General features: G+C 41.2%; 1 protein-coding gene across 1 annotated transcript in view; it reads left to right on the top strand.

The window, feature by feature from the left end:
* The window catches only part of LOC117945770 (furin-like protease kpc-1), a 209,638-nt gene that overhangs the window by 32,610 nt on the left and 163,631 nt on the right, over positions 1 to 13,397 (top strand). Inside the window, 1 exon segment of the mRNA XM_034873469.1 lies at positions 7,871 to 7,952. Coding sequence (XP_034729360.1) covers positions 7,871 to 7,952 — 82 coding nt within the window.

Genomic DNA, 13,397 nt, shown 5'->3' with positions numbered 1-13,397 from the left:
CTTCCTTAAAAGCTACAAACTCAAAAAGGGCACATACTAAGGAAAGCTCATTGTGGGACTGGCTCTAGGGTTTGTAATTCTGCACCAAGGCTGAATTTAGATACAGTATTAGGGGACCACTAAGTATTAGGGGACCACTAAGGTCTATATAAAAGAGAGTCCAGACCAAGTATTTGCGGACAACTAAGATCTATATAAAAGAGACTTCAGATACAGTATTAGGGGACCACTAAGGTCTATATAAAAGAGACTTCAGATACAGTTTTAGGGGACCACTAAGGTCTATATAAAAGAGACTTCAGATCCAGTTTTAGGGGACCACTAAGGGTTATATAAAAGCATCTAAAGAGGACCATGTCATGGGACTTTTAATGCTTTCGAGGTATCAACCATATTTCTAGTTAGTAATATAGTAAAGTACCAATCCACATTACATATGAGTTCCTAACGCGCTGACACACCAACCTGATTATCGGACAGTCTGGAGAGGTCAGTGACTCAAGTCTTTTCGGTGTCTACCGTGCCTTCGGATCCGTCGGCTTCGATTTGGGCCAATTTGACATGTTGACTCAACAAGTGGCCAGTCGGACTCAACGACCAATCTGACTGGTGGAGTGCCAGCCCTTGACTAGCGAATCAGTGCACTTGTGTTAAAATACTTACCGGAAATGACGTGCGTGATGAGCGTGACTAAGGTCTCTCAGAATCTGACGAATCTTTCCAACTGGCCTTTTGACGATCCAAACAGACCGCTTCAGCAACTGCACAGGCTATTTTTTCGCTGAAAGTGTTTCCAGAAACACATTTTGCTGAAATGTTTTTGTAAAATACAAATTGTATTCCGAACGAGCCGCCATTATGCTCAGCTTTAAAATTCGGGAGAAGCCAGAGCCACGTGATGCGTTTGTCATTTCCGGTTTTCATTTTTTGGGGCGACAATACAGATTAGCAGCGCCTGTTGTTATGGAAAAGTATATGTGTCGCGCAGACCTACACCAAAGTTGCCGTCGCTTCGATGTGTTACTAGGAACTTTTTGACCGACAGGAGCCAAATAATCATGCCAATAATCATGTTTAATTTGTTCAAAATAAAGCCCGATCGATAAAGAATTTCTAAGGCTGAAACGATGGTTATTTAAAAAACAATATTCCGTTATAGCGGCCGATATATATTAAAAAAAAAAAAAACAATCCAGAAATGTCTAAAAAAAACAAACAGATTTTGCTAACATTGGTTACTTGGAGTTATTTATGAGTCCTCACTAAAATAATATGATGATATGATAATATGATCTCGGCCCCTCCGATATATCGGTCGGGCTGTAGTTAAAAATGAAAGCCGATTGAGTTACTGGTGCATCAACGTGTGGCAAAAGCATTAGAGGGTGTTTTCAGGCGGTACATCTAGTGGGACTTAACTGAGTGTTTGTGTGCATAGTTCTCCATGAAATGTTTTTATTTAAAAGTGTTTCTTTCCCAACTGGCAAAATCAATTTGAATTCTTGTCTTGAGAATATCAGGAGAGACGTCCAGGTTGCATCCTCTGAACCCTACCTGGCTGTCATTTTGACTTTCTCTTCTCAACAAAAACAAATCGACGTTCCTTTCATTCAATCTGCCTCCTTTAAACCACACCACAAGAGGACGGATGTCCGAGTTACATGCTCTGACGAGGTCAAACTATGTCTTTCCTGGCTGGAAATCCTTCTTTCTCTCCTGAAGCTGATGTGCTGTTGAAGTATTTAAAAAAGAAAACGCAGTACAATGAACAGCAAAAGCCCCTGTACAGTATGCAGTGTTTCCTTTAGGAAACAAACGTTTCATTTAGCCACACAATGAGGCATATTTTCAGTTGTGACCGAACTGTAGTTTTTGAGGAACTATAGGGCGCTTAACATCTACAGCAGGTCTACATTCTTCATCGGGAAACCAAAACCCAAATTACTACATCTATAGTCTTACTAACCCACCAGAGCACTGCACTCCCAGAATGCAGTCTTACTTGTGGTTCCTTGAGTCTCTAAAAGTAGAATGGAAGCCAAAGCGTTCAGCTATCAGGCTCCTCTCCTGTGGAAACAGGTCCCAGTTTGGGTTCAGGAGGCAGACACCGTCTCCACATTGAAGATTAGGCTTAAGACTTTCCTCTTTGATAAAGTTTATAGTTAGGGCTGGCTCAGGAAAGTCCTGAACCAAGCAACTCTCTCTTCTTCCTTCTCTTAATCTGTATGCAACCTCAATCCATTAATGCTTGTTACTAACTCAACTTCTTCCCTTTCCCTGAGTCTTGTGTTCTCTCGCCCCTCTCCTCTCCCCTCCTACCGCTTCCTGCAGGTGTTTCTGGACCTGGATCTGTGGTTGGAGTTACCAGCTGCCTCCATGCAATTCTCCATGTCTCTCTCTGTCTGTCTGACTGTCTCTCTCTCTCTCTCTCTCTCTCTCTCTTATGCTCTCTCTCTTTTTTCATTATGTCGATAGGATCATTTAAAAGGCAACTGCGACTACCATTGCGCGTCTGCCCTATTTCATAGTAATTTCTTAGAGCTTAGTAATCAAAAATTGTGAAATCCTATTTTAGTTGCTCTTTGTATATCATATAAAAATGTAACTGATTTGTGTTAAATACATAAGCCCTTATGTATTGGTCGCAGGCTGCTGAAAGAAAAACAAATCAAACTCAAATTAGGCCAGACTTTGTGATATAGGTAAATATTGTATCATTGTCCAAAGAATCAATTTAATATTGTATTGTGTCATGTAATATGTGAGTTACACACTTACAACTGATTAAGTAAAAGTGAAACATTTTAGTTGAGCTAAGGAATGTAATTGTGTTCCATAACAGAGGATTAATAAAAACACTTCATAAATCAGTGCAATCTGCAGCAGCTGCTGTGGCTCATATCACTGGCTGAGTGAAAGCAGTACACACACACCCACATACCCACACACACACGCACACACACTGGAGGTCCATGGTGGTTTCTCAGAGGAGGCGGAGCTTTTGCCATCATGTAATCCCGGTCGATTCAGCCCTCTGTCAGCAAAGCAACAATCAGTAGTTGTATTAATCGCCCTACTAATGACACAATTAGCGAGGCTTGTGCATGTGAGCTCACTTACATTCTGACTTAAACAGACACCAAGTACGACATGTACTCACACATGGTCACATGACAAGCATACAGAACGGTATCCACACAGGCAGCCACCAGACAGTTGGCGCATACACACACAGATAGTAAGAGTGCCTCTCTCTCCTTCTCTCTGCCTGCACCGTGTTTACTTCAGGCACCACCTTCCCCTCATTGACCCTCGTCCTAACTGTCCTAACTATCGTACCTCTTTCAGTTTCATTCTCAAACACGCAGACACGTCTCTCTGATTGAACTCTAAGCTGACCTTTCACATAATGTCTCGGATGCTAACCCCCTGCCAGCTCCTGACATACACTCACTGGTCCCTGCTGGTGTTACTGATGTACTACACACCTAATACACACATACAGAAAACCACTGTGCAGAGTCTGTCCCGGTGCTCTGACTTTATTTTCATTTTCTTCAAGGTCCCATGACATGTTGCTTTTTGGATGCTTCTATATAGACCTTAGTGGTCCCTTAATAAAATACCATATAACCGAAGTCTCTTTGCCAAAATTCAGCCTTGGTGCCAAATTCCAGCCACTAGAGCCAGTCCCACAATGAGCTTTCCTTAGGATGTGCCATTTCTGAGTCTATAGCTATTGCGGAGGAGGAGGGGGGGCAAGTTGGTGGCGGGGGGTGTGGCCTTGACCAACTGCCACTCTGCTTGTTTGAAAGCCATGATGTCTCTCTCTCATAGGTGGGCTAAATTCTCTGCAGAGAACCTTGCCCCTTATGACCTCATAAGGAGCAAGATTCCAGATTGGCCACTCTGAGCTTTAATTCTCTCAAAGGCAGAGCAGGATACCCAGGGCTCGGTTTACACCTAGTGCAATGATAACTTAAAGTGCAACAGTCCTGGATAGGACATTAACTAACAATGTAAAGAACAACAAGCTACTGACAGACATGTTCAAATTTTATTCATTCAATAAATTATTATTTTTAGTCTTAAATCCACCAGCCATTTTCATTTGCGGCATCCTGAGCCTTTTTGGTAAGCCAATGGTCAGCCAATATTACAACACACAAAATAAAAAAGCACCTTTTTTTTGCAACTTTCTCTGTCTCCCGCAACTTCATTGCAACAAACCTACAAAAAAACATTGCAACCTTAATTGCAATTTTTTTTTACAAAAGTTCCCGCAACATCAGGCAATTTGAACCGCAACAATCTCAAAAAAAGGAAGCAAACTCCTGGAGGGACTGTCTTGAAATGGCTTAAATGTTTTTTACCCCTCTGAGACTCAGAGTTTATTGTCATTGACTAGCCTAGATTTTGGTTATACTTTTATTTTTCAATTTCAAATGTAATATCCTTGAACGTCATATATGAAGCTTTGGCCTAAACAAACAAAACAAGTGGTGAGCTAGAAATCATTGTGAAGCTGGCTTCACAGATGCTCTCTCTCTCTCTCTCTCTCTATATATATCTCTCTCTCTCTCTCTATATCTCTCTCTCTCTCACCCATTCTTCTATCTACACAGGACAGAAAATACATTAGAATTTTCCCTCAATGCTTCCTCACTGCTGAAGCATTTGTGTGCTTTTTTCCACTCCTTATTTTTCTTTCTCTTTTTTTTGCTGTATTTTTTTTTTAAAGACTCCAGTCACATCCGCAATCCCTTGGCCCTATAAGGAGCTTTCACGCTTTTTGGTTTGCTTTAGATGTTTAATACCCCCTCTCTTTTGTGTCAGGGAGCCGGAGAGGCGTTAAGAAGCGCTGATAAACCCCACTTAGATCCCTTCCTGGCCCGTCACCCCGGCCTGCCGGGCCGCTTTAGCAGGGAACTGATCTGTGACGGCCTGCCACTCAAACTGAGCACTTCTGAAGGCTGACACAATGGAGTGAGCAACACACCAGAGGGCCTGGGGTTGGATGGAGGAGGAGGGAGGATGAGGCGGAGGAGGGAGAGGAAGCCAAGGGGTGCCTCAAAAGAAGGCTCGAGGAGGGGGCCAAGGTGCATCTCTCTCTTATCTGTCTCCTATCGTTGAACGTATGCAGTTTCTCCCTCCCTACCGTAGCTGCTCAAGTACTCCAGAGCTCACAATTTTGTTTTTTTATGTGCCTCTGTGTTGGTTTCACTGTTTCACATCTTCTAGTCTGCAGTTACACACACACACACACAACCCCTCTCCTCTGTCTTCTTTCTTTCTGTGGTCGGGGCTATCAGCCTGGCAGCTAGAGATGAGAGATTGAATAAAGAGGCAGAGAGTAGATGGGTGGGGTGGGGGTAGGGGCTGGTTGGGGTTTGAATTACAGATAGGGATCAGCGGTGCATTGGGGTCTGGCTACTGGTTGGTCATGTGAAGCGTGGCATCTTGGGTCCAGCCAGGGCCAGGCCGGGGGCGGACGGAGCCTCGGGAGGCACAGCGTTGTGATTGACAGGCGGAGGGAGCGCGTGTGGTGGTGGTGGTGGTGGTGGTGGGGGGTGAGGGGTGGCATGTGGCCACTGCCGCTGCCACGGCCATCACTTTCCCAGGGGGCCATGTTTGGGTAGCGAAGCCCAAAATGTCAGCGCTGATATCTGTGCAGCTCTGCTCGTATCACAGCGCTGCAGCTGCCTGCCATCAACCGCATCCACTCATTCATACAGAGACATGGGAGTTCAATGTGACACACACACACACACACACACACACAGAGTACGTTTGTACCTTCCGCAATCATTCTCTTCTTTATTTGTGCACAAACATACACACGCATACAGTATATTTTTCATGGGATGTCTGCAACCACACACACACACACATTCACACACTTTTAATCTATCCATTTTACGTCTTTTTTCTCCTCCTCCTCCACACATTCACATTGTGCTTCTGTCAGTTCTACCTCAGCTGTTCAATCATGCAAGTGCTCCACGGCTCTTTTCTTCCTCACTGCCGAAATTCTTTCTTTCCAAATAAGTTTTTTTTTTTTTTTTTTTTTAGTCCTGCCTTTTGTCTTTTTTCACTGATCTCAAATCTTGTTTTTCCCTCAGTCCTTCTTTCTGTCTAGGCTTTTATTCTAAAGGGAGAAATGTCAGCTTCTTTTGCCTTCGATGCTGAAGTTGCACGTGCATTTTTTTTTTATTGCAACACACGTTGCCATTGAAAGAAGTTGTGTTTGTAAAATGTCCTGGTGGTGATGTCATTTTTCAGTGCATTGTGTGTACTGTGTGCGTTTGCGATGATGCGCTGATGATGAATGCGCTGACAGTGGATGGGTCGGTGTCACAGACAGTGTGGTCAATTGCCCCTCGTCCCCGGAGTCTAACCTTGAACAGCACTCCCTAAAGAGTCTCAATCTGCCATTAAGGCCGATGCCTACACACACACTCTCCCCAGTGAGTGTGTGCCATTAGTAGCTGGCAGGGCTTGGTCTGACAGAGAGCGATTAGCTCCCTATCATGTGTATTGATCACCGTGTCCTGGCTGCTCCTTCAGAGGAGGGGGGGGCTGAGAGGTTTTTACAATGTAGTTGGAGCCACATAAATTTGAAACATATGAATGGGAGTTTTTAGTGTATTACAGTATCATGTATCATTTTGCAGACACAATGATAAACAAAGCGCTACATACTAGAAACCTGTAGACCATGTGAGAGTCTGGAATGCACTAGCGTCTGGGTACAATAGGTCATTAATTACATATATGAATATTTCCTGAACAGGCACCTTTTTTTAAGATATTGAGTTTCATGCAGTTTGGACACCTCCATGGAGGGAGCTGTGATCCAAGCCCACGCTGCATGGGCCTCACATAAAACATGTGTGCACCAAATATTACACTGAGCTCATTCTGTTTTTTTATTAAATACAGTCTTGACTCAATTTGATCAGCTATAAACACCAATTTGGCTGAGGTCTTCTGTGTTTAATATCACACATATAGCGTTCCTAGCTCTATCGGCCCCCCCTTATGCTACACCCGTCGTCCTTGGGTAGTTTAGACCAGCTCTTGTTAATTGGGTCTAATTGAAGAACATGAAGGGGAATAAAGCAAGCAGGCTTTTAGGACATAAAAGACTGCAGCTGCCTCTCAATAGTATTTATTTTCAACCTCTTCCACTCTGATTTAAGTGTAAGAGGACAATAGTGGTTGGACACTCATATGTGTGTGTGCATGTGTGTGTGCGTTTGTGTGTCTGTGATCTGTTGTTTGATTTGGTGCGCCCACCTTCACAAGGACCAGCCTCTTATCAGATCAAAGCTGCAAGCAGCGGCCTATAAAAGAAGTGTGTGTGTGTGTGTGTGTGTGTCTGCGTGTGTGTGTGCGTGTGTACTGTGGAGGACAGAGGTGTAGGTGACGTGGGGTGTGTTTTTATTGCTTTTAACCCAGGACAATGGGACTGTAAAGGAGAGAGCGAGCGAGTACTCTTTGAACTAATGAAGAGGAAACCTTTCACTCTCCTCCGTAAAGATACCCAACTCTCCCTGTGCTATGGATTTTCCCTCTCTTTCAAAGTGGAAACGGAAACAGAAAAGAAAAAAAAATAATGAATTTGCTCTGTTTTGCTTTTATCCTCATAAATCCACGATCCGAGACAAAAAGCCAGACAAAGCGAAAATAAGACTTCAGAAACGGCTTACATGAGCATCTATTGAGTAAGCCGAGTTGCGGACACTGAACTTACCAAAGGGAAGTGAAGGCAACATACAATGTCTACTATTTTAGCGATTGAAAAACCAGGCAACATTAATTCATATTTTCCTCAATGTAATACATGACTGTGTGTTGTGATCTCCAGGTTCACCGGGTGCAGAGGCAGCACAGCCATTATAGAGACAAAAGGGTTCCTGTGACGTGGCCGGACCACAGAACCACTCGCAGTAAGTTTGGAGTAAATCTTTCCAGTGACGCTTTTAAAAGGCAACCTAGCACCAGCTGGAGGTCTTGCTTTTGCTGACCTCCCGTGGGTTAACCTTTCAAATTGCCCTTTTTTCCTATATCAATGTTCTTTTTAATTCCCCATTACAACAACATGATTCCACACAACGCTCTTTGGCAAGTACAAATCTCTACTTTCATTCATTTTGGAGCGTCTTATTCAATTTTTTTAAGTGTTTTTGAAATAGTATTGAGTAAAAGTTGACATATTCCAGTCTGTGATTATCCATCAACATCCATTCCTTTGATTTTAGTCTAAACATTTCCTAATATGGGAAATTATGCTTTTCTAACTCAAACATTAAGTATACTTTTCTATAAATGAGGTTTACTGACCATAAATTCCAAAAATAAATGTAAAATTGGGAAAAAAAGCGTCAAAAGTGTTAAAAAAAGAAAAAAGGGAAAAAAACGCAAGAAAAAGTTTAAAACGTTAGTAAAAAGTGTCGACAAAAGAGTTGGAGCCCCTTAAAAAACTTGGTTTTAAATGCAAAGTATTGCTTATAGCATTTTTTATTTATAGAATGAAATCCCTACTTATTTTTAGTTTAACAGACACAAAACACAGCACGAGTAACCACCATAGGGCAGCTCTTTTTAGATTTCGGCGCCCATGTTATCCAATCTGTCCGACCGCACCGGGCGTGTAGCATAAATGTAGGCCAACACGCTTCAGAGATATTTTTGGTGTTCCTCTATTTCTTGTGCAATATGCGAGCGTATGTGTCAAGCCAGGCAGGTAATCACATACGGGAAGACCACAGTGCAGCCAGATATTTTACCAAAGTAAACACATTTCAAAATAAAACAGCCAGCTTTCTGGTGATTTATAAAAAAGAGCTTTACAGATTAACAACAACTTAACAAAATAGAAAAAGATTGGCCAAAACCTTTTTTTTTTGGAATTTGTGTAATAAATTTAATCCAAGACAAAAAATAACAATGCAAAATGGTTAGATCTGGAAAAATAACTTTGAATTGTTGTATAAGAATGTTGTTCATATTGCATTTACCCCCCAGCAACACTCATTAGTTGCAAACCTGTTAGTGGAAACGGTGTATGACTATGACTAGATGCAGAGATAACACTAATAGAAATACAGAGTCAACTGCAGGCAACATCTGCCCTGAGATGCTAAAGGCCAGCAGCCCTCCACAAGCTGTTCCACCTTGTTCTGGAGTCTGGTTGTTTCCCTGAGACCTGAAAACATGGACTTCTCGCCCCTATTTTCAAAAATGTTGACAGGTTGGACCCTAACAATTACAGAGGTATTTGTGTGAACAGTAGTCTGGAAAAGGTTTCTGTCCTTCCTTACCAAGCACAATGTCTTAATTAAAAATCAAATTGGCTTTTTACTGAAATCTTGTACTACTCCACACACTTTTACTAAAAACTACACTAAAATAAAAAATCTGAAAATATTTGCATGTTTTATAGACTTAAAAAAAATTTGACTTAATATGGCTAGAGTTTTTTTTTATAGACTTATGGAAAGCGGTCTAGGGGCTTAAGTTAATAACGCTATTAAATCCATGTACTCGGAAGATAAATGTGCAGTAAAAATTGGCTCGTACCATGTAATTACATGACGTAATTCTTTAAATAAGGGCGTGGAGTGAGACAAGGAAGCAGTTTGAGTCCAACACTCTCCAACATTTACATCAATGAACTAGCAGCGATGTTGGAACAATCTGCTGCCCCAGGTCTCACACTATATCAAGTTCCTGCTCTATGCCGATGATCTAGTTCTGTAGTTTTGTGAGAAAAGGGGTTTACAACTGAGCATGTCCATCCTAGAGCAGAACTGTCAAGAATGGGCACTGACAGTAAATCTTAAAAAAAAAATAGTTTATGGTATTTCAGAGGAGAGCCAGATCTCAAGGAAAACCCCAGAGTTATTACTTTACCCTGGGCAACACCAGACTAGAACCAAAGAGTTCATATAATTACTTTGAAATGAATAGGGGAGTTTCAACCTGGCCATAAACACACTATGTAGTTAAGCTCCAAGAGCTTTCTTTTTTTTTTGAAAAAAAAGATTTTGAAACCAGAATTTAAAAACTGGGATAAAACGCCCACTTTTCAGTGGACAGTAGGAATTTGGTTAAATTATTTTAAAAGTTTGCCCAAACACCTCAAACAATGCATGCAGAGCAGAACTCCGGATATTCCCTCTCAATTCCAAAAAAGGACAATTCAGTCTTGACAGCATTAAAAGACCAATGTACAGAACAATGGCAAAATGAAAATAATATACAACACAACCTCCTCTGTTATCAATATCTGAACAGAGCCAACTTGATTGGCAGAATATCTCAAATCCAAAAGAAAGATTTTAACCACGAGAGGAATGTATGAATGTCGAGCAAAGGGAGCCCGAGGAAGACACACAATAAAACCTAAGAGAATGAGCAACTCATCCTTTTCAGTAGTATCCAGCCCCTTTTTTTTGCCCTGCATCTCACCAGTGGGTGTGTGTGCACACTAGTACTGCTAACCCTTGTGTTGTCCTCGGGTCAAACTTGACCCGTTTTCAACATTTTTTTATCACAAACATGGGTTTCTTTGAACCAAAATGCCTGACACTAGTCCCAATATGGATGCATGGATGTACGTTGTATGGAACCCATACAGCGTTCTTTGCAGGTAAAATTAATGATTACACTCATTGAATTTTATTCAATGAGTGTAATCATGTAGTGTGAGTACATTTGAAAAACATGTTGAAATGGTTTTAAAACATTATCCTGACTAAGCTTTGACGTAAACCAGTCTGTGATCCCTTAACCTCCTTTTGATCTTAACCCTTTGTTAAAATAACTCACAATGTTAGCCTATTTAACTGAAACAGTTGGTATTATAACATGTATATTAGGTTTACTGACCATGAATTTAAAATATAACGTTGAAAGAAAGTGACAAAAGCGTTTTTATAAAGTGTCAAAAGCATAAAAAAGAGCCCCAAATTCTGAAAAAAGCACCAAAAATTCACCCTTGACCTGGATGGAAAACAAGTTTATGGTCAAAGGGAAGACAACACAAGGCTAATGTTAGAATTGTGTCTCAAAGCATCTAGAGTTACAGAAATGACTCCAGTGTACATACATACATTTTCTTATATGCGTACCATGTCCGCCTATATACGTGTTTGCCACATTTTCTAATATTTTTAGCCTTTATGACAATGAACCTATCTGATGAAACCAGTCGAACCGTTTTATGTCTATTTAATATTTACATCGTGCACGTGTACACCTTTAAGTCCTGCCATACGTGTTTGATTGTGCATTATCTGTTATCATCTGTGTGTATGTGGGTGTAATGGGAAGTAGTGGGTGTGTTTGTATGACAGTGTACTGGCTCACGTCCTGCTGCGGTGCTGCCTCTCTCTCTGTGTGTGTTACCATTCGCACAGCGTCGCTCAGCCTCTGCTCTGATAGATAATATGAAGGCGAGCCGAAGAGAGAGAAAAATGAAAGAGCATGGAATTGGTGGATGAACAGTGCATAGTTGAATGCATACTCACATACAGTGGGGAAAGAAAAAAAAATAGCACTTGTACGTTTTGACCGATAGAAACATTTAAAGTATTTTCGGTAGTCAACATTATGTGCCAGCATTAAATCTCAAATATTAAGATTTTCACCAAACTGTTTCTTGGCCTGGGATTCTAAACCCTGTTGAAGCACTTGATTCAATTAGTACGACCAGTATTAGTATTATGGGTGTAATGGTAAAAGAAATGAACGTCACAATTAGGGCTGTCAATCGATTAAAACATACAATTTCTATTAATGGCAAATTATTCACACTTTTCTTTTTTGAAGATTATTCTTTGGGCATTTTTCGGCCTTTTGTTGAGAGAACAGTTGAATACATGAAAGGGGGGAGAGTGGGGGAATGTCATGCAGCAAAGGCCATAGGTCGGACTCGAACCCGGGCCGCTGCGTCGGGCGCCTTCTCGACCAGCTGAGCAATCTGGGTGCCCTAATCGCATTATAAATTTACTTTAAAGGCAATATTTTCACATCACATAAAATCCAGCGAAGGCCTGCCTTTGGCTAGGGAGCTCGGCCAGTAAGTGGTATTTGGGACTCGGTTTACTCCTGTGGCATCGACAGTACATGCAAATAACTTTAGTCTTGTCAAGAGAACCATTTGGAAGGGCTCTCAAACCCAACTAGGTATTTATTTCTGCTCAAGGAGCTTGTTCTATTTGGTTTCCACAACGTTACTGTTGCATCGCTTCATGATTTCCCAAACTACGGAGCGATCTGAGGCCCAAATCACAGAAAAAAATAGCTGCGTCTAAAGGAATTTGCCTAAACTCGTTAGCAATGAGCTAACTAACAGAGCAATACTAACAGTTTTCCATGTGTTTCCAGTCTTTATGCTTAGCTAAGCTAAGCTAATCGTCCCCTGGCTTTAGGTTCCTAGATGGTGAACAATTCCTGAGACTGGTATAGATCTTCTCATTTCAATCTCAACAAGAATGAAAAAAGTGTATTTCAAAAAATGTTCACAAAATTTGAATTCTTTGTTTTAATTAGTAATTGGACTCAGTCTAAAAGGGTACTTAGGTCTACTTGAATATGTATACTTGAGTAAATCTGAATGTACAAAAGTGTGCTCAGTACTAATTATGTTATTAAATGACAGCACCGAGCTGGCAGCGGAATTTTTTATGTTGGTGCAGGAGGTAAAAATAGTATTTTCAGTTATTTTTAATTAAATTGATGAGCTTAAATTATAGATTTGAGGTGGACAAAACCCTGTATACGGCATTATAGGCATCATAGGCATTATAGGCTCTCTCTAATTTGAAGTATATGGGGAAATTGTTTTTGAAAGTGGCTTCTATGACTTTACATTCACTCATAGAACATTAGACCTTTATTGCCGCTCCTTTTTATGCAGCTGATTGTTAAAGGGGAACTAACTTTTAGGGGAAGGTTTTTAGCTTAATTTACCTTAACCTTACCTTAATTGAAAGGGTTATTTGACTTTTTTGGGGTCGAATAATGGTCGTCTCGCTCCCCACTAGCGCCTGTGACACACTATCGTCACTTACTATCGTTTTTTACATTATCATCATGGCTGAGCTGGCAAAAAAAGAAACAGAAACTCAAGAAAGTATTGTTGGAGGAACAGAGAAAGAGGAAACGGCAGACTGACTGAGAGAGAGGTCAGACACAAGTAAACATGGGAGCTGCCAAATATCTGTTCTGAAGCTGAAGGGGGGACTCTATAGAGAAACCTGTAGGGGGACTATATAGAGAAATCTGTAGGTGGAGCTCTATAGAGAAACCTGTAGGGGGGTCTCTAAAGAGAAACCTGTAGGGGGACTATATAGAGAAATCTGTAGGTGGAGCTCTATAGAGAAATC

This window comes from Etheostoma cragini, chromosome 6 (assembly GCF_013103735.1).
Source record: "Etheostoma cragini isolate CJK2018 chromosome 6, CSU_Ecrag_1.0, whole genome shotgun sequence".
Lineage (NCBI taxonomy): Eukaryota > Metazoa > Chordata > Actinopteri > Perciformes > Percidae > Etheostoma > Etheostoma cragini.
This window is presented reverse-complemented; position numbering and strand designations above follow the sequence as displayed.